This window comes from Stegostoma tigrinum, chromosome 31 (genome assembly GCF_030684315.1).
Source record: "Stegostoma tigrinum isolate sSteTig4 chromosome 31, sSteTig4.hap1, whole genome shotgun sequence".
Lineage (NCBI taxonomy): Eukaryota > Metazoa > Chordata > Chondrichthyes > Orectolobiformes > Stegostomatidae > Stegostoma > Stegostoma tigrinum.
The window spans coordinates 7,877,779-7,900,587 of NC_081384.1; the positions used below are offsets into that span (position 1 = coordinate 7,877,779).

The 22,809-nt window shown below is 43.1% G+C and overlaps 1 protein-coding gene across 4 annotated transcripts in view; it reads right to left on the reverse strand.

The window, feature by feature from the left end:
- The window catches only part of LOC125466320 (plexin domain-containing protein 1-like), a 432,462-nt gene that overhangs the window by 364,177 nt on the left and 45,476 nt on the right, over window positions 1-22,809 (reverse strand). For all 4 annotated transcript variants that reach the window (XM_059638864.1, XM_048560676.2, XM_048560675.2 and 1 more), the window contains exon 2: window positions 1,062-1,252. In XM_059638864.1, the coding sequence (XP_059494847.1) occupies window positions 1,062-1,252 (191 nt within the window). The remainder of the gene's footprint in view (window positions 1-1,061; window positions 1,253-22,809) is intronic.

A 22,809-nucleotide genomic window follows, 5' to 3' on the forward strand; every position in this document is an offset into this window, starting at 1 on the left:
ACGAACCATGGGAATGGCCCTACATGGATAAGAGGCATGGTCTACATCAGGTCAGATCCAGTGATGTATAAAGTTTGGGTAGGTGCAACAGTCCTGAACAAGCACGTGGGCCACATAAAAGCTGCAAACTTGCAAACGGTGCAGGGAAAAATATATGCCCGTCCTGTCGACAGCCTGTCAGACCATTCCGGAACCCATGGGTTCTCCTTCTCTATCAAGCACTGAAGAAACCTCAGAATCTGAGATGGACACAGCACATGTTGCCCCCTCAATGCCTCTGCCCCTGAAGCAGAGAATACATTTCTTCCGAGACGCAATGGGTGCAAGAAGCAAACTATTGTGCGTTACACACTGCCATATCAGAAGCTGAAACAGAGGAACCTTAATATGGTGCTGAAATGACCCAGGAGGGGCTACAATTGGCCGACGTCCTTGGACTCAAATGGGGGAGGGCTGCAGTGATTGTAATGAGGTCAGTCAGAATACGAGTTCCCTGATTGGGGCCATTAATCTGGTCCAATCAGGGAGCCTTGGCTGACAGATGTGGTCAGGAGCATCAAAGTTCTGTTCACTCAGAGAGCTGGCTCTGAGGAGGTTGGATCAGTGTCAATGATTCTCCATGTGCAAATAAAGGGTGACTTGGTGATGGGATACAGGCGGCTGTGCTGTTATTTCAGTACCCTGAAATACAATTACTTCACCTTGCTGACCATGCTGTGGAGCTTCCTTCTTAAGCCGCTCTATCTCTTGCCTCTCTATCCTCCTTGACATGTTACTTAAAACCTACCCCTCAGATCACACAAGGGAGCAACATCACCTGCAAGTTCACGGGCCATCCCTCAGTATTCTCTTTTCGAGATAAAAAGACGCAGTCTGTTCAATGTTTCCTGATGTATATGACTTCTTCATTCTGGTATTGTTTAACAGATCTTTTCTGCACCTTTTCTGGTAGATACAAAATAAACTACAGACGTGTGCAGTACTCACGTGTAATCTAACCAAGGTTGGCATAACATCGATCCTAGTCAATTTCAGATGATGTTACAAAGAAAATGACTGACCACAATTTGGGTTCCATTGTCGGGCAGGGTGTCGATGGCGAGACTGGCCCCCTCTAAATCTAGGCTCAAGCGGTCTCCTTCAGTCTCCAATGTTGTAATGGAGTCAATATTGACAGCAGAACTTCGCCTCCAGCGCTGGCCTTTTGGGTTCACGTCGATTGTGCTTCCAATCGGTAATTGGTAAGTGAAATCTATGAAATTGTGCAAAACACAAATTAGTGGAGCAATAATCACTGCAAGATTTCCAGTCTTCTGCAGAAAATAAATACAGGGATAATGGTAATAAACCAATATGGAGAGGTTTTCCACTGAGACCCATCCCACGTGCAAAGTAAAACAATATGGAAGACACTAATGCTAATCCTAAAAATAGTAAGAACAGCAGATGCTGGAGTCAGGGATAACACAGCGTGGAGCTGGAGGAACACAGCAGGCCAGGCAGCATCAGAGGAGCAGGAAAGCTTCTTCGAAGGGCCCTAATCCGAAACGTCAGCTTTCCTGCTCCTCTGTTGCTGCCTGGCCTGCTGTGTTCCTCCAGCTCCACACTGTAATCCTAGTTAGTTTTAATGATAAAAATGGGAGTTGGTTAGTTCAGTGAGCTGGATGGCCAGTTTGCAAGGCAGAGTGACAACAACAGCACGGGTTCAATTCCCACATCAGCTGAGGTTATCTGCTCAACCTCTCCCCTCACCTAAGGTGTGGAAACCCTCAGGTTAAACCACCACCATTTCTCTCTTTCTAATGAGACAGAAGCCCAATGGTCTGGTAGGATGATGATGACTTTACCTTTCTTATTGATTTAATCTTTAGAAGTTGTGCTGACGGCTGGATTTTGCTTTATTTAACTGTTGAGACTTCTTGTTTTATTGGTACTTTTGTTGAATGCTGCACTGTGTGAGAGACGGTGCTAGAGCTAAGAAACAGAACACACTTTAACATGAGCATCCAGAAAATTATGCCGTTAGAAATTTCAGAATCCATAGAAGCAGAACAAGAGGGCGCAATTTTAAAATTAAAATAAAGAGTGAACTCAGGAAGCACACAAAGGGTCGAGAAAATCTGGAAAGCTGTCCCCAAAATGTTAGCGACAATGAGTCAATTGATAGTTTGACAATGGAGATGGGACAGATTTGTGTTAGCTCTGAGTACCAAATGATTAAAGCAAGTGAGAGGACTTAAGCCACAGATCAGGAACAATCTAATTGAACTACAGAACAGGCAAGAGGGATTGCCCTACTGGCATTGCAATGTGGAGAGATCATGGTTGATCCTGTTTTGTTTTTGTTGACATCAGATACATTTTGTTTGTGAAGGAAGTGGCAATGAGATGTGATTATGTTTGGATAATGTGGGTTTTTTTCGAATGGTGATTCAGAGACAAGCCAAAGACACTCGCATGCTCTCTTCAAAATAGTGCCATGGGTGTAAGGCTTTGAAAGCATTAATATGGAGGAGTGCCTTAAACACCACTCCCTATAATGATGATTAATGATTGGAACAAGGTCAGTGAGGCAGATCTCACTGAGTAGGAGTTCCCCGATAGGGGCTATTAACCTGGGCCAATCAGCAGAATGAGCTGACAGATACAAACAGAAGTCAGGCTGGCTCTGAGCTGGCTGGTCAGAGTCTATGTGCTATGCATGCGTACACAAAGGGTGACTTGTTGATGGAATACCAGCCTCTGTGGAATTCTTTTAGATGATAAATGGGTGTGCTGGGGGAACAGTTGAGGGTGTCAACAGTTCGGTTGGGCCTTCCCCACAGTCTCCATAACAATTTCATGGCAATATCACTGTAATTTGCACCTGTACGCTAACATGCATCTTGTTCAAAACTTCCCGTTCGCCTAGCAATTGCTTTTCCTAAGCCATGCCAGACCATGTGTGAGCTGTCTAGATTCTTACCCTAAAAGAGGTTTGAAACAGCAAACCTATCCTACAGTGTGCAGATGCCTCATACAACACAGCGGTCTGCAGTGAACTTTCCAACAACAGGGGTTTTCTTTCATTAACATTCACCCAACCTCAGGTCATGTTCCACTGATGGCACTTGGCGCGTCCGGCAGCGAAATGTTCCCTCAGGGCACAACTGAAGTGAGAGCTTTGATTTCTGTGCTCATGGCCTCGAGTCAGTCTTGAACCTGAAACCCAGCTCAGAACCGAGTGCACTAACAACTCAGCTACGGTTGACACTTGTGATTTCTTATTCCCTAAATCACATTCCCTCAGCAGTTATCTGCCGTAATGTTTCGGTGACTCAAAGAATCTTTCCTCACATCAAGCCTTCACACGGAGGCTCGCCAGGGAAACAACAGCAGCGTCTGTACATTGCTGCTTTCCTCCTTTCAGTTTCTATTTCCAGCAGGTGCAATGGATATTGAGAATAAAACATATTTTACAGGTAAGGAGAATGCAGTTGCTTAATAATTAAAACTGAAACTTTAATTAAAATCGATAATTCATCTATTATTTTAAGTTGGAAGCAATATGCCAAGGAATAGGTCGCACAAAAGCCTTGAGGCTGTCCTGACATTCAATTAAATTGTGGCCTGTTTCTACCTTAAATCCTACTGTGCACCCTAGTTCCAAAGTCATTAATACCTTGGCTGAAACAAAATCTATAAATTCAATTTTAAAATGTATAATTGCCCCATAACAAACTTTGTGGTGATTGGTGGCGGGGTTGGGAATAAAAATTCTAAATATCCACTACCCCCTTATGAAGTGGTTCAGGAATCCCCTCCCCTCTCCTCTCCACCTATCTTCTCCTCTATCCATCTTCGGTCCGCCTCCCCCTCTCTCCCTATTTATTTCAGAACCCTCTCCCTATCCCCCTTTTCTAATGAAGAGCCTAGGCCCGAAACATCAGCTTTTGTGCTCCTAAGATGTTGCTTGACCTGCTGTGTTCATCCAGCTCCACACTTTGTTATCTTGGAATCTCCCCTGACTGATGTTCAAAGATTTTTAAACATGAATTGATTTGTTGGATTTCTGTTTGAAGGGGAACTTGCCAGAATTGGCCTATCAGCTGCAGCAGAAAGGAAAATCAGCTCAGGAAGCTTTTGGATCCTCCGAGACAAATGAGAAGGCTTATTTAAAGCAAACCGTACAATTCCTGACAGTAAGTGTTTAACTGTTATCCTGCAGTTGAGTTCATACAAATGAGACTCGGGAAGAGTAAAATCCCCTTCAATCTACATTTCTACCTGTCAATGCAATCTCAGTCATCACAGATGCAACTGTGTTGCTATGACCACGCTGATAGCAATGCACCATTTGTCCATTCTTACTAGAACTTAACTGTCCACAACAGACCAAATGGCCTGGGTTCAATCCCACCTGCTCCAGAGATGTGTAACACTATTTCCGGAAAATATAAAGCTCTGGTATCTTAGCGATGGCTCTTATGGTGCTGTGTTAGTGTCTCTACCTCTGAGCTAGGTGGCCTGGGTTCAAGTCTTACTTGGTCAAGAGGTCCCCAATAAAGGTCTTAAAATCATGCAGCATGGAAACAGGCCCTTCAGCCCAACTCATCCATGCTGTCCAGATTTCCTAAACTGTTTGAGTCCCGTTTGGCCCATGTCACTCAAAACCTTTCCTAAATATGTACCTATCCAAACATCTGATAAATGTTGTCTTTGTATCTGGCGCTATTACTTCCTCTGACAATTTGCTCTGTATAGCACCATCCTCTGTGTGAAAAAGTTGCCCCTCTTTTAAATCTTTCCCCTCTTACCTTAAACCTATGCCGTCTAGTTTTGGACTCCCCTGCCTCATGGAAAAGACCCCATTCACCCTATCCATGCCCCTGATGATTTTATAAACCTCTGTAAGGTTGCTCCTCAGTCTCCTACGCTCCAGGGAAAAAAAAAGCCCCAGCCTATCCAGCCCCTCCATATAACTCAAACCCTCCAGGCTTGGCAACATCCTTGTAAAACTTTTCTGTACCCTTTCCAGTTTAATAACATCTTTCCTACAGCAGGGTGCCCAGAACAGTGTGCAGACTGTGGCCTTGGATTGGAAAGTATCTAAACTCCACAATCAGGTTCTTTTGTCTCCATGCCTGGGTTCAAGTCCTATTTGTTCCAGGTGACACAGCATATCTGAACAGTTTGTTTCAAAATATCTAAACTCCACAGTCGCTTCCAGTGCAATGTCATGGAACTGCTATAAATGGCATGAATGAGGATGGAACTGCCCCATTAGCTCCTTACATGGTAAAAACTCAGATTTTGTGAAAGGCCTTGTGGTGTTTTGCTACATTAAAGGAGCTGCAGAAATGCAAATTATTCTTTTCAATGGAAACATAAGTTCTGGTGTACTTGGCATTGTGGTATTATCCATTAGTTCAGAGAGGCAGGTAATGTTGCAGGACCTGAGTTTGAATCCCGCCATGCGACTAGGTAAAATTTGGATTCAATAATAATCTGGAAATAAGAGTCTAACGATCACCACGAAACCATTGCTGATTGTCAGGGGAAAATATTTACCAGCTTCACTAACATAGTTTAGGGAAGGAAATTGGCCAACCTTACCTGGTCTGGCCATCAAGTGACTTCAGACCTACAGCAACGTGGTTAACTCTTACCTACCTTCTGGGCAATTCAGGATGGGCAATAAATGCTGCCTAGCTAGTGATGCCCTCGTCCCATAGATATAAAAATGCTGACAGGTTTATTCTGAAGACTGAGGCAATAGAGGAGATAACATCTAATGTCATGTCTGGCAAAACAACTCCATATTTGGGCAAAAGTACATAGTGAGGAATTTAAGAGAGTGAGGATGATATTTGTTCCTTTATTGAATCAACCATCAGTTGCCAAAATAATGTGACTGTTAGGCAAGACAGCAGTACAGTGATTGTAGCAAGGTCAGCCAGGTGGACCTCATGGAATATGAGTTCCCTGATTGAGGCTGTTACTCTGGTCCAATCAGCGAGCCCTGGCTGACTTATAAAAAGGGTGAGAGTCAGAGATACTGCATATCTGATACCTGACTCTGAATGTGGCAGTACTAAAGTCAAGGACTGTTCATGTGTAAATAAACGGTGACTTGGTGATAGGAAACCAGCTTCTGTGGAGTTATTTCAAGGTAGTGTAATCAATGTTAATTAGAAAAATAGGATGGTACACCAGGAGGCTGTTAGGCCCATCATGCTTATGCAGGCTGTAAAGACTATCCAACAGTGAATAGGACCCACCCATTTTACTCTAAAATTTAATGAATTGCAGTATTTGTTTAAAGAAGGCAATATAGAGACAACAAAGCCAACAGGAATATAGAACCATGAAATAATACAGCACAGAATGAGGCCATGTGGCCCAACATACTTGTAGTGGCTCCTTGAAAGAGACAATCATTTAGCCCAGAGATAGTGGGAACTGCAGATGCTGGAGAATCCGAGATAACAAAGTGTGAAGCCGGATGAACACAGCAGGCCAAGCAGCCTCTTAGGAGCACAAAAGCTGACGTTTCGGGCCTAGACCCTTCATCATTTAGCCTTGCTGTAGTGCACTTTCCCCTTAGCCTTGCAAATTTTTCCCCTTCCTGAATTTACTGAATTCTATTTTGAAAGTTCCTGCGGAATTGGTGCCCTTGATCCTTTAGGGCAGCACATTCCAGACCATGTCAGGCCACTTCTTCATCTTTCAAATATTTCTCATGCTCAAAAATCACTTTTGCTATCTATCTCAGTTGTTTTATTCATATTCATTCATGGGATGAGGGCACCACTGACCAGGCAGTATTTATTGTCCATCCCTAATTGCCCAGAGGGCAGTTAAGAGTCAACCACATTACAGTGGGTCTGGAGTCACATGTAGCCCAGACCAGGTAAGGGTGACAGTTACCTTCCCTCAAGGGCATTAGTGAATCAGATGGGCTTTTCTATCAATTGACAGTGGATTCATGGTCATCATTAGCCTCTTGATTCCATATGTTTATTAAATTCAAATTCTACCATCTGATGAGTAGAATTTGAACCCAGGTCGCAGGTCCCTGGATTAACAGTCCAGTGGTAAGACCACTAGACCATCACTGACTCAGTCAACAATCTCAAATGCTGCAGTCCTTGTGACAAGGTTCATCTGAGGTAGTGAAATCCAACATATTGTTTCATCAATGATAACGTCCAAGACATGTGACTTGGGTGGAGTTTGGAAATGATAGTGATGTCGCAGCATTGGTGCTCCTTTGTTTCTTGATGATCAAGGAAGCTGTTGATAAATTCATCTTTACGGGTTTACATGCAATTTAAGCCTACTATTGTTGACAACTGCAAGCTGCTTTCTGAATGTTTTGGGAAAAAGTGTCTAAAAGTTTTCAATTTGCCTGTAGCATGTGCAAAATGATCTGACAAAGACTCAGTGAATCCTTGAGCCGATCAAATATTTTTTTCAGAATAAAATAAAAGCAGCAAAGGAGAAAACAACTTTTCATCCCACTATCCCCCCAACCCGTCCCCTCACCACCTTCGAAGAGCTCCTCCACGAGTCCATTACCTGCCTGGTGTGAAGCATGTGTCTTTTTATTCATTCAGAAGAAGTGGGCATCGTCGGCTGAGCCAGCCTTTATTACCTGCCTCTAGGTGCCCTTGAGAAGGCGGTAGTGAGCTGTTTTCTTAAACCAATGTAATCCATTTGGTGTCGGTAGACCCACATGCTGTTGTAGAGGGTGTTACAGGATGTCAGGGATTCCTAGTCACAGAGTCCGAGACCTTTCACTCATTGACACATCCCAAACGTGGGGTGTGTCACCCAAAGAAAGCACATCTGATGAAATAGTGCACTGAGCTGCCAACATTGTTAAATCAATTCACCTCAAGGCGAGCTGCCTGCTCAGTTTATGTCTCATTGCTATCATCCCTTGTTTTAGATGGACAACACTTTATTCCTTTTGTTGAAAAGTTTTGTGTTTCAGAACTATTTCAGAAACCTCAGCACAGTCTAATCAAACATTCCAGTGCTGAGGGAGTGCTGCACTGTTAGGAGTACCATCTTTCTGCTGAGATATTGCACCAAAGCCCCATCAGCCCTCTTGAGGTAGACTGAAAAGATTCTGTGGCATTATTTCCAAAAACAAGGGACTTCTCCCTGTATCCTGGACAATATTTAGGTCTAAAGCACCATCACTAAAACAGATGATCTGGTATTCTCTCGTTGCTACATCTGGAAGCTTGATGGGCACAAATTTGATGTCACAGTTCCTACATTACAACAGTGGCCAAGTAGTTAATTGGCTATAAAGTGCTTGCGTTCTTGGTTCATTTTTATCTTATGTTCAAGATGTGCTTTAAAGGCAGAAAGAGAAATCTTAGCATGAAAACTGAGAACTTTCATCCAGTATTTGCTGAAACTTCCTAAATTAAGAAACAGCTCGCCTTTATACCCAGTGCTGCTTGATGGGTAGCAAGACAGTGTGTTAGTGCTAGATGCCAGTCTAATGGTCAATTAACTCACTGGCAATCTCTGCATAGACTGAAATATCTGTGGAACTGGTCTCCCTCAAATATTTACACCTTTCACGGGGATGGAGAGAAATGGAGAGATTAGGACAAAAAGGACAAACGGCGAGAATGGCAGTTCCTCGTCATCTGTGATACACATTTCTCCGACTCCAGATAACAGTGGTCAATATTCTCTCACGTGGAGAATTTTACGCCTGCTACTTGTGAAGGTGTATCAATCAAAGGCTCCAAACTCAATTAAAACCAGCTCTAAAAAAATTATTGAAAAGGAAAGACCAAAAGGCAAAGATAGCAAAGTGTGGAGCTGAATGAACACAGCAGGCCAACCATCATCTTAGGACCACAAAATCTGACGTTTTGGGCCTAGACCCTTCTTCAGAAAAGGGTCTAGGCCAGAAACGTCAGCTTTTGTGCTCCTAAGATGCTGCTTGGCCTGCTGTGTTCATCCAGCTCCACACTTTGTTATCTCGGGTTCTCCAGCATCTGCAGTTCCCATGATCTCTCACCAAAAGGCAAAGAATTGTTCAACATATTTGCACATTCAGCAAATAAAACCTTGTTCTCCATCAAGATATAATTTCTGACCTGCTTACAGCAAACACTGTGGGCTGACAAATGATATTTAATTAACTCATAATTAATGACAATTGTAGGGTTTTTTGTGAAGATGAAATTGGCATGTAAGAGTCAGTAATGCAGTGATGGATAGCTCCAACTGCATTCAGGCACACAGGCCAATCAATCATGATGGAGTCCTAGAGTGCAAGCAGCTACCTGACTAGATTTCAGAGAGTGCATCATTTTTCATCCCATCAAACTCAATCAAGCATCTGATCAGAATTGCACCTTTTATAATTCATTAACTCTTTGGGCTGCTTTGCAACTGCTGACTCCCATTAAAAACAAGGCGCTCAACGTCTTCCTGGTGACTCAGTTAGCGACATGACTGATTAACCTGAAACCGGCTCACTCTCTATTGAGATTCCAGTGGCAGAACTGACCCCTGTGCTGGGCCAAAGCCAAGTGATGGGCCGGGGAGGGGGGAAATTGAAGAACCCTTTTGATCATTACTCTCAATCTGATACGAATGAAGAACAGGAGTAGGGCACTCAGTCCTTTCAGGCTGCCCTGCCATTCAATAAAATCATGGCTGATCTGATTTTACCATCAACTCTCCATTCCTGCATATCCCTGATAGTCTTTCATCTCCTTGGTAATCTCCTGTTAGCAAGTACAGAAGGATGGACATCAGGTAAGGAAACCATTGAATGATTCCTCCCATGACCAAATGACATTTGAGATCTAAGCTCTGTGTGGACTTGATGGACTGAAGTGCCTGTTTCCACTCTGTAGGAATTCTACGATCTATGATCTTATACATGAAGCACACCCATTCAAGGAAGACATGAGAGAGGTCTTTCATGTGTCAGAGCAGGAGGATAAGAACACTAAAAGAACAATATTTGTGCACGAGATAGTAGAAACTGCCGATGCTGGATTATCTGAGGTAACAAGGTGTAGAGCTGGATAATCTGAGATAACAAGATGTAGAGCTGGATAATCTGAGATAACAAAGTGTGGGGCTGGATGAACACAGCAGGCCCAGCAGCATCTTAGGAGCACAAGAATTGACGTTTCAGGCCTAGATCCTTCATCCGAATAGGGTCTGGTGAAGGGTCCAGGCCCGAAACGTCAGCTCCAGTGCACCTAAGATGTTGCTTGGCCTGCTGTGTTCATCTGGCCCCACACTTTGCTATCTTGGATTCTCCAGCATCTGCAGTTCCCATTATTTCTGATAACAAGGTGTAGAGCTGGATTTGTGCATGATGTGGAGATGCCAGTGTCAGACTGGGGTGGATAAAGTCTGAAGTCCCATAGCAACAGGTTATAGTCCAACAGGTTTATTTAAAATCACAAGCTTCCCGAGCGCTGCTCCTTTGTCAGACTTTAAACAAACCCGTTGGGCTATACCTTGATGTCATGTGACTTCTGACTCAGTATTTGTGTAGTTTAACCTCACAAATTTTATTGGTTAATTCAAAATGGCCTAAAAATTGTCCTTGGCTTGCTCAGAGCTAGAAAGGTCAGACACAAAAAGTGACAGTGGTGACATCATATGGGTCAAGTAGCATATCAAACCCGAGATTCGCTTTCCCACTGTTTCATTGCATAGAGTGAATAGTTTCCATTGATCGGACGGTGTATATCCAGAGTACCAGGAATGGAGGTAAATTAGTGACTCGGATCTGATGGGTGGTGAATATGTTTTGCACAGCCACCTGCTGTGATGTGGGAATGCACAGTCTGAGAGACCGATGGGAGAAAATTCAACCATAACATTCAAAAGAGAATTGAATAGATTGCTGAAAAGGTAAGAAAGGAGGGAGGATTCTGGGGAATCAGCCAGCATTGAGGCCCATTAATCAAAAGAGATGACCCAGGCACAATGCAGCAAACTGTGGGCTGTGTACTGCACTGATAGATTCTTTTTTTCATTCTTGTCTGGAAGATGGGCATCACTGGCAAGGCTAGGATATTATTGCCCGTCCCCAGATTTCCTTCCATGCATTGGCTTTCTAGGCCATTTCAGAGTCAGTTACATCACTGTGAGTCTGGAGTCATACGTAGGTAAGGACAGCAGGTTCTTCATGACTAGATGGGTTTTTACGACAATTAACAGTGGTCACCATTAGATTAGCTTTTAATTCCAGATTTCATTAATTCAAATTTCACCAGCTGACATAGTGGGATTTGATACCATAGTCCCAGAACTTTAGCCCAGGTTTTTCTATTGCTAGTTACATTACCACTGCTTCCATGTCTCAACCCTTATTTTAATGGCAAATTATACCCATACACTGAAGTATGCTAACCCATACTTGGCAATGATTAAAGTTACAAGTGTATCTTCTAAGCCCCAGTCCTCTTAAGAAAACCATTGCCTAGCCATGAAAACAAGGGAGCTTTGCAGCAAGATAAGCATGTAACAGCTTGCTCTACATAGCAGTACAAATCAAAAGACTTTCTCCCTTCCTCTACTGCAGGGTGCTACCTACCACAGCACATTTCCAAGAACAGCACAATTGTTTACTACCCTTTGCAGGGTTCATTCTTTGTACGTATATTTTTGGAGTAGGGAAAGAAAGGGAAAATAGGACAATCCTTTTACCAGCCCATCAGCTGGGATGAAGGATTAAATCCAATGCATTATTCTTTCCATCAGATACTGAGCCAGTAATTGCAGATTTCTAGAACACAATGTTTATTTGTTGCATTTCCAATCCCAGCTGAGATTTTCCCACAGCTTTAGTCAAAATGACGAGTTTTGAGTTGATGAGGGATGCCTCGTTTTGCCAGCACATACAAAAATATCTATCTGTACAGGAAGACTGTGACTCCCAAAGGCTGTGAGTTAACCCTTGATTGGCAGTTCTGTCTGAATTACCTCATTTCCAGACAGTGGAAAGCATGTCCTTTGCAAGCTGCAGAATCTGAATTTGGCTTGGGACTTGGGGAGTTGGCTCATATTCTATCACCATTCACGCTTTGTAATTATCATTGTGTTTCAGCAGACATAACCCATGAGTCCCAATCCCTCATCCTTTCTTCACATAATCTCTCCCCAGTATTAGTCCTATCAATCTTCAGTTAATAGTGATATCAAATAGGATTCAACATTTATTCATTTGCTCAATCATACATTTCCTCATGGTAGAAGTCAAAATCCTTTCAGTTAGGAGTCTTCAGCATACATTAGGGAAAATATTCTTGCCTCTAAATCAAAACATTGTGAATTCATGATCCCCTACAGAATATAAAATCTCTTTTTTAAATTTATTCATTTATGTAATGTGTACATTGCTGATTAGTCCAGCACTTATAGCCCATTCCAAATTGGCCTTAAGAAGATGAGTCGCCTACTTCAACAGTCCTTTGGTTGTAAGGGCACCCACGTTTTTGTTAAGAAAGGAGTTCCAGGTGACAATGAGGAAACAGAGATATATTTTCAAGTCAGGACAGCAAACTTGCAAGTGGTGACATTCTTATGTATCTACTGCCCTCGTCTCTCTGTATTTTACAGGTTGTGGGTTTGGAAGGTGCTGTTAGCAGAGCATTGGTCAGTTACTGCATTGCATCTTGTAGATTGTTTTATTCATTTGTGGGATGTGGGCGTCGCTAGCTGGCCAGCATTTCTTGCCCATCCCTAGTTGCCCTTCAGAAGGTGGTGCTGGGCTGCCTTTTTGAACCGCTGCAGTCCTCCTGCTGTGGGTTGACCCACAATGCTATTAGGAAGGGAATTCCAGGATTTTTGGCCCAGCGACAGTGAAGGAACGGTGATATACTTCCAAGTCAGGAATTTCTGCAGTGCATCTTGTAGATAGTACACACTGTTGCTGCTGAGCGTCAGTGGTGGAAGGAGTGAATGCTTGTGGATGTAGTGCCAATCAAGCAGCTTGCTTTTTCCTGGATAGTGGCAAGCTTCTTAAGTGTTGTTGGGGCTGCATTTATCCAGGGGCAAGTGGGGACTATGCACTGTCACAGTATATGGTAGAGATGGAGGGGGTGGATGTTAAAGATGATGGATGGGCACCAATAAGTGTAGGCTGTTTTATTTCTTGACTCTTGTTGGAGCTGCAGTCATTCAGGTATGTTTAGTTGTTCCTCATATTCTTGGCTTGTACCTTGTAGATGGTGAATAGAACATTAGTTACTCGCCACAGGATTCTTAGCCTCTGACTTGCTCTTGTAGCCACAGTATTTATATGGTTGTTCAGTTCAGCTGATTGGTAACCCCACTCCCAAAATGTAAACAGTGGAGGATTCAGTGATGCTAATGCCAATGAATATCAAGAGGCGATGGTTGGATTCTCTCTTGTTAGGGTTGGTCATTTTCTGGCACTCGCATGGCACGAATGCTATTTGTAATTTATCAGGCCAAGCCCAGAATAACAATCCACCGCAATGCTGAGGCAGTGTTTCACTTTAGCTTTTTGAATGAGATGTTAAAGCAAGGTGTTCTGAAGGAAAGTCACTTGACCTGAAATGCTAACTCTGATTTCTGACCATAGACTCTGCCAGGCCTGTTGAGTTCTTCCAGCAATTTATGTTACGGTTTCCATTAAAGCAAGGGACTGACTTCAACAGACATTCAAAGATACCACAGCACAATTCTGCAGAAGAGTAGAGGAGCTCACACTGATGCACTGGTCAAGATTAAGCACTAGGCAACAGTAAAAGCAATCAGTTCTAAAGAATAGGCATATTGGCCTTGAAATGTTAGCTTTGTTTATCTCTCCACTGATGCTGCCAGACCTGCTGTGCTTCTCTAGTATTCTCTGCAATGTTTCATATTTTGAACATCTACAATATTTTGCTTTTACTAAAACAAATCATATGGACATGGCTGCTTGTGGGAACTTTCTGTGCATAAATTGGTTGCTATGTTTTCTGCATTATATCAAGGACTACACTTCAGAAGCAATTTACTGACTAAAACACATTTTTGGGACAATCCCTCCCAAACGAAGAGATTATTTGGCAAAATATCAAAACTGAAACTTCTCATCTTTTTCATTTAAAATCTTGTAAAATCTAAAGCAATGACTATGGGGGTCTGGGCCCAAAATGTCAGCTTTTGTGCTCCTAAGATGCTGCTTGGCCTGCTGTGTTCATCCAGCCCCACACTTTGTTATCTTGGCTACCCATTGTTTGCCGTTTTATTCAATTACATGCATACATTTTTTCTGTCTTGTGATGGTTTGGTGCTATGGCTCTTCTCCTGGATTTGGCAAAAAGTTAGGTTTCAACATACAATTCTACAATATCAATGTGAACTGTGCCGTACACAAAACATTCCTTTAGCAGTTTTGTGGTGCTTCAGTGGAGTGTTATCAAATAAAATTTGACACCAAACCACATGAAGATATCTCATGACAGGTGACTGAAGGCTGAGATAAAGAAGGATATTTTAAGGGAGTATTTCAAACGTTAAACATTAATAATCTGGAAGGAAGAATTGAAGAATTATGAATAAGCTTTCAGGTGACATAAAGATCAGTGGAGGGACAGGTAATGTTGAAGTAGCAGGAAGGACTCTTGATAGGGTGGGAGAGTGGGCAAACAAGTAGCAAAAGGAATACAGTGTGGGAAGGTATGAGGTTATGCACTATGGTAGGAAGCATAGAGGCATAGAATATTTTTGAAATGGGTAAAGGTTTCAGAAACCTGAAACTCAAAGGGACACGGGAATCTTAGTTCTTGATTCCCTTGAGGTTAAAATGCAGGCACAGTCGGCAGATAGAAAGGCAAATGCGATGCTAAGCATTCATTTCAAAGGAGCTAGAATCCAAGAGCGGGGATGTACTGCTGAGGGTGTATAAGGCTTTGGTCAGACTGCATTTGGAATATTATGATATAGGACTTTAGGCCCTATATCTAAGGGAAGATGTACTAACATTGGAGGAGGTCATGAGGAGTTTTACAAGGATGATCCTGGGAATGAAGAGCTTGTCATATGAGGAATGTTGAGGGTTTTGGGTCTGTACTCGATGGAGTCTAAAAGGATAAGGGAGCATGTCATTGAAAATTATAGAATACTGAGAGCCCTGGATAGAGTGGATAGAGTGTCTGTGGAAAAGATGTTTCTACCAGTAGGATAGACTAGGACTTGATAGCACATCCTCAGAATGTATGAACGACCCTTTAGAACTGAGGTGGTGAACCTGAGAAGCTCATTGCTGCAGAAGGCTGTAGAGGCCAAGTCATTGGATTTATTTAAGACAGAGTTAGACAGGTTCTTGATTAGTAAGGGAATCAAAGGGTACGGAGAGAAAGCAGGAGAATGGAGTTATGAAATATATCGGTCACGATCGAATGGCAAAGCAGTGGGTGTAAAAACCTAATTCTGCTCCTCTATCCTATGGTCTTATGGTCTAAAGGAGGAACAAGTGAAAATATAGTTTAGGAAAGCGATTCCACATTGTAGGACCTAACAGCTAGCCAAGTCACTCTAAGCAAGCAACAAAAATCAGGATATGCAAGAGACCAGAGATCAGAGTGCAGAGATCTTGCAAGGTTTTTGGGCTGAAGGAGGTTATAGAGATAGGGAGAGGTGGCCTCATTCAAACAACACTATACGGAAGGACAACTGATCTAAAACAGTGCATGCCTCATTCCATGCAGCAAGAAAAATTGAAACCAAAAGAAGGTGGTTGAAAAGTGAGCATTAGGGAGAAAATGTTATGCTGTAGACCCCAGTGAGACTGCTTGATCTCTGGGCCAGGAAAGCATTCTGACCTCTGCTCTAGCTTGCAGTGTTTTTGGAAAAGTTGCATCCATTTTTGTATGAGAATCTAGAACTAGGAGTCAGCACTCAAAATTAAGGGATCGTCAATTTAGGAGAGAGATGAGAACTGAGCCCTAAAAGAACTGAGTGTTGAGAATCTTTACAATTGCCTTCCTCAAAAAGCAATGGATGCAGAACTTTTCAAATATTTAATGCAGAGATAAGTAGATTTTTGATCACCAAGCAGATGAAAAATTATACAAGATGTTCAAGAATGTAGAATTGATGTTAAAATCAGATCAGCCATGATCTTATTGAATAATGGAGCAGGCTGAAAGGGCTGAATGGCCTATTCTTTCCTTGGTTGCACGCATGTTGTAAAAGACCTCATGTTATATGTGATTGACTCCGAAGGAATGTCAAGAACTCCAACGACACATAATATCACATTACATTTACTGCACAGATACAGTTCATACAGCCATCTTGGTTCATTCTGGTGTGATTCCTCCACTTCTCCTCACATCATTACCCACTCTTACTTCCTTCACCCACCCATCCCCCAAATACAAGAATTATTTTAATTCGTTCACGGGACGATGTTATTTATCTCAACTGCAACATTTATAAGGCCTCTGGAGGGGTATATGAATAGGAAAGATTTAGAGGGACATAGGCCAAATGGGACTGGCTCATAGAATAGAAGCCTACTGTGTGGAAACAGGCCTTCGGTCCAATAAGTCTACACTGACTCTCAGAGCATCTCACCCAGACCCATCCCCCTACAACCCACCTAACCCACATATCCCTGAACACTGTAAGCAATTTAGCATGGCCAATCGACCTAGCCTGCCCATCTCTGGACTGTGGGAGGAAGCCCACACAGACACAGGAAGAATTTACAAACTCCACACAGACAGTCACCTCAGGGTGGAATCAAACCCAGGTCCCTAGCGCTGTGAGGCAGCAGTGCGAACCACTGAACCGCCAACTCTTCTGGCAAGATGGTGGCTGAGTAAATTGTTCCAGTCGGAGCTCCTCTGTTCTGTCCATTCTTTTTCCTTTGTGTCCTTCTTCTCTTTTCAAACTTCTAACTTCAACTTACCTAAAATGAATGGTGGAGGCTAGAGATGGTGGTGAAACCCAGAGGCAGTCCCCAGGTATGGGAGCAGGGAGTGCCAGGCCGGTCTCAAAATCAAGGGCTTTTTAAAAAAGAAAACATCTCTTTCTTTGTTCTAATGCTGAACTTTATGTATGATTCTCTGTACAGGTCTACAGTAAACACTTAAGTATTCTGTGATAATAAAATGTGAGGCTGGACGAACACAGCAGGCCAAGCAGCATCTCAGGAGCACAAAAGCTGACGTTTCGGGCCTAGACCCTTCATCCCGAAACGTCAGCTTTTGTGCTCCTGAGATGCTGCTTGGCCTGCTGTGTTCGTCCAGCCTCACATTTTATTATCTTGGAATCTCCAGCATCTGCAGTTCCCATTATCTCTGACACTTAAGTATTCTGTACCTGGGTTCTTAGCACCTAACATGCTGCCAAAGCAGTGACATTACAAATTTTTCACTGCACACATTCGCGTGCACTTGACTATAAAGGCCATTCTATAGATTAATTTAGGACATCTGCTTGGCATGGAGGAGTTGGACTGAAGGGTCTGTTTCCAAGCTGTATGACTCTACTCCATATTGTACGGATTTCCATGTTCTCACCACACTCTGAGTAATGAAACTGCCCTTGAATTTTTAATTGGAATCATTTGCAATGACTTTATAACTAACTTTCATGGGTCCCACAGGCAGACGCCTCACAATTTTAAAGCCTCAATCAGGTCACCCCTCAGCCTTCAAGAAAAGTGCAGATACCACCCAGTATTTTCCGATTTCATACTTCGGGCATTGCCATTGTAATCATTTTTGTTTTACATTCTCTTTAGGGTGCTTCTTTTATATTATGGAATTATGCTCAAAGTATTCTCTGAGCTGATACCTCTTTCCAGCATCTTGGGTTTCAAATTTGCCTTTTAACACAAGATGCTGTGCTCCCAGCCCATAAGAGCTAAATTTGAACGGAGCACAGAATCAATGCTGCAGCTCCTGGTTCCTGCTGCAGAGAACTGAGAGTGTCAATATATACTCAGTTACACTTGGGTCCTGGCAACAATGTCCTGATGTCTTTAAAGAGTGATTGTGGAGCCTCTGTGGCTCAGTGGTTAACACTGCTGCCTCACAGCACCAGGGACCTGGGTTTGAGTCCAGCCTTGGGTGACTGGAGTTTGCACATTCTCCCTGTGTCTGCGCGGGTTTGCTCCTGTTTTCTCCCATAGTCCAAAGATGTGCGGCACAGGTGGATTGACCGTGCTAAATTAACCGGAGATGTTTGGGTTAGAATTGGGAAGTTAGGGGTAGGATCATGGTCTAGGTGGGATGCTCTTCGGAGAGGCCGTGTGGATTTGTTGGGCTGAATGGCCTGTTTCTACACTATAGGGATTCTATGAATCTATTCTATGAACCTGTGCTGGATGGACATATTTTCTGAGTTATTTGTACTAATGGAAAACTTTAACCATAATTGGCATTCTCAGACTAAGGAGTTGTCCAGTTTGGAAAAAGTCAAGGAGGGGTTCCTTCTCTCTGAGGGAAACAGTTTGTGGAATTCTTTCCATTGGAGAGCTGTCAAGGTTGTGTCATTACACATGTTCAAAGGTGAGATAGACGATAAAGGAACCATGGGTTATTGGGACAAGTGAAGTTGAGGGTTATCATATCAGCCATGATCACATTGAATGGTGGAGCAGACTAAATGGGCTGAATGGCCAACACTGCTTCCATGTATTATGCATTGCTCATGATTTGAGGGGGTATAGCTTAGTGGTAAAGCATTTGACTGCAGATCAAGACATTTCCCCAGTTCAAATGTGGGTGCCCCCTTTACAAAAGCACCTTGCCTGAATGTGAGCTGTGTTATAAACTGTGTTTCAACATGCTTAAATCAAACCGGGGTGGGGTGGGGTGGGTGGTAGTGGGGGCGCATGTCAGGTTGGAGTGCTCTTGCCGGTAAAAAGTTGTTTTGGGACAGCACGGTGGCTCAGTGGTTAGCACTGCCGCCTCACAGTGCTTGGAACCTGGGTTCAATTCCAGCCTAGGGTGACTGTCTGTGTGGCGTATTTATGTTCTTGCCGTGTCTGCATGGGATTCCCCCCACAGCCCAAAGGTGTACAGGTTAGGTGGATTGGCCATGCTAAATTGCCCCGTTAGTGTGCAGGCGAGGTGCGTTAATATGGTAAATGCGGGTTTACGGGGATAGAGTGAAGGGTTGGGTCTGGATAGGATATTGTTTTGAGGGTCAATGTAAACTTGATGAGTCAAATGGCCTTTTTCTACATTGTAGGGATTCTGTGATTCTATACCAAGAAGGTAGTCAGAGATACTTTTACAAGAAAGGCAAGCGCAGCTAAATACTCTTACTAGATATTTTTAATTGACCTGTTCAGATGCATAATGACACATTTCTGGTACCATTGGGTCTTAAACCCAGGCCTGCTGGTTCAGAGGTAGCACCACAGGGGCTTTTCTGTTATTTGTATGCTTGCTTCATTGGCCTACACTTGCTTTATTGCTCCCTGACTTCATCATTTTTGATGTTCCACTGAGATTTGAACACTGATCTTCGTGAAGTTTCAATCAGTGCATCTCTCGCAGTATCTCTGTGCCTAAGAGATGATCCGATGTCAGCATTTCTTTGTGCATTGAGGGCTTTCCTTCTTTAACTGACAAATATATCATGACTTACTTCAATTCACAAATGTCAGGTGCATGGAGAGGACTGCACACAGCGACTCAGCACTCTTCTGGATGACAAATTAATGCTGGGACGAAGGATTAAAGCAGGTTCAACATGCAGGAGATCTAATGGATTGCTCCTAATTGTGAGGTGCTGACTGACTCACTCTCTCTGAGATGCTCTAACTTGTATTCCTTACAGCTTGAAAAAAAGGTTTCTGTTAATTGTATATTAATTCTCTTTAATTAAATTCAGGTCATAAACATTGACTGTGTCCCTATAAATAGGAACAAATGTCAGTTGTTGAATTACCATGGCTTTTCAACTCGTTCATGCCCCTCATTTTTTCTGTTAATCTGTGGGATGTGGGTATTGTTGGCTGGGCCAGTACTTATCGCCCATCCCTAGTTGCCCTTGAGAGGGTGGTGGCGAACTGCCTTCTTGAACCGCTCTCATCCGTGTGCTGTAGGCTGACCCACAATGCCATTGGGGGGGAATTCCAGGTTTTTGATCCAGTGACAGTGAAGGAACAGTGATATATTTCCAAGTCAGGATGGTGAGTGATTTTATAAATCCCTATAAGGTCACCCCTCACCCTCCTCTGTTCCAGGGGAAAAAAGTTCCAACCTATCCAGCCCCTCATAGAATCCCTTCAGTGTGAAAGCAGGCCATTCAGCCTATTGAGTCCACACTACCCTCTGAGGATTGGTTGTTGATTTGCCCAGCGAGCTGGTAAGTCACCATACTAGGCAATGCCATCAGTGTGCCTCCAGTGAACTATCAGCGTTCTGTCCCACTTGCTGTTTATGTATCTTGGTTTGATGGTTGGGGAGGGGCATCATTTCTGGATTTGTTTCTCAGTGGTGGCTCTGCAAACAGGCATGTAGAACTGGGCCCCATGTACCAAATACTAAGAAACAAATCCAGAAGTGATGCCACCCGCCCCAGCAAACTGTGAGAGATAAATAGCAAGTGGGACAGAAAGCTGATGCTTCACCAGAGGCGCACTAATCATCTTGCCAATCACGGTGACGAAATGTTTGCAAACAAACTTACCAGCAAATCAACAACCCGAGCTACAAATCTTCTCAAAAACCTCTGAAGAGCATCCTACCCAGACCCACTCCCTCATGCCTGCGTTCGACATGGTCAAAACCACTTAGCCTGCACGTTCCTGGACGCAGTGGGGAATTCAGCAATGCCAACCCACTTAACATGCACATCTTCGGACTGTGAGAGGAAACCCACACAGACGCAGGGAAAATGTGTAAAGTCCACATGAACAGTCACCTGAGAGTGGAATCCAACCTGGGTCCCTGGACACCACAGGGCAGCAGTGCTAACTACTGAGCCGCCGTGCTATCCTTATAACTCAAACTCTCTAGTCTCAGTAACTTCTTGTAAATCTTTTTCACACCCTTTTCAGTTTAATGCCATCCTTCCTATAGCAGGGGCAGCCAGGATTTGCACTGTTCTCCAAAGGTGGCCTCACCAATGTATTGTACAGCTGTAACATGATGTACCAACTACTGTGCTCAATGCTCTGACTGATGAAGGCAAGTGTGCCTTTCTACGACTCTCTGTTGCATTTTGCTGGCATGTGCTTCAGTGCTTCATATAGTCATGGAGTCAAGCTACGGATAAAAAGCCTCTCTTTCCTAGAGCCAGCAAAGGCTTGATGGGATGATCTTGACCTCTGCTGTAAGATTCTATGACAAGCCTGAAGACTGGATTTGCCCGAGACACTCATCCAAATGGCAAGTGTTTAGAAACAAAGAAAATTCCATTATCTCCTCATGCAACTGTCCTCAATCCATGAACAGTAGCCCAGGCCTGGCACAGATACCACTTCCTATTTGAAGCATGGTAACACCCATTATCTGCAAGTTCCTTCCAAACCACTTACCATCCTAACTTGGGAAAACTACTGCTCTTCCTTTGCTGTCACTGTCAAATTCCTGGAATTCCCTCATAAGGGCATCGTGGATGTATCTAATACTCATGGACTACAGCGGTTCAAGAAGGCAGCTCATAATTATCTTCTCAAGGGCAACTAGAAATGGACAATAAATGCTGGACCAGCCAGAAATGCCCATATCTTATACGTGAATAAAACTAAGCATGAAAGCACTCAGGATATTGAGACAAATTTATTTGCACTTCATTTTGCAGTCAGAATCTGCTAGAACAGACATCACTGCTTGAAACTTTTGCAAAGTGACACACTACTGTGGGCGCCCAGAGACCAATTCAGAATCTGTTTGGAAGAAAATTGCAAAGAAAGTACAGTAGACAGGGGCTGAAGGAAAGTTTACACAGTAAACGGAGGCGAGATTTTACACAGAGTAATAGAGAGAAAGCAACTGGAAGCAAATGTTTTCTATTTCCAGCCACTGTAACAGAGACAATGAAAAGGTTTTGCATGATCTACCAGAGCACTTTAAAGGATCATTTAGCTCAGCATTTGTTTTTAATGTCTTGTAAATAAAATTGAAACTTCTTCACCATCCCTCCTGCCCAATCCCATAATCCTATTACTAACAAGTAATATAATCTTAAATAAAATGCAATTTTGATTCTTCATAGTTCTGCTCCATTATCTTATATTAATGTTGGAAGCGCAGTGGGATTTGACTTAGCTTGGTGCAACAGTTCAAAGAAATTCCTTGTTTGTGAAGCTTATTAAAATATTTCTGCAAGATGTGATAAAGAAGGGTTACATGAAACTTTCCTTTCAGCAGCTGGCAGAAATGCAACTGAGATTTTTGAAATTGATTTACGATAGTGCTTGGATCCTTGGCACAGCAGAGAAGAACCACACAACGTAAAAGGAGATCATTCAGCCCATTGCTCCTGTGTTCATAGAATCCCTACCATGCAGAGAGATTCCATTTGGACCACTAGGGGTCTGCGCTGACCCTCCAAAGAGCATCCCACCCTATCCCTGTAGTGCTGTGTTTACCATGGCCTATCAACATAACCTGCACATCTTTGGGAGGAAACTGGAATATAGGTTGCTAATCAACGACTGCTAGTAGCTTCATTAGAGTAACAGGGGTAAAAAAAAACCTAGAAATAATGTCTGGCCTAAATTGTAAAGAAGAAAAAGGAAAAAGAAAGAGCTATGTCCTTTGCCGAGGGCTTTTACGGTACAGTGATAGTGTCTCTACCTCTGGGAAATTGTCCAGGTTCAAGTCACATCTGCTCCAG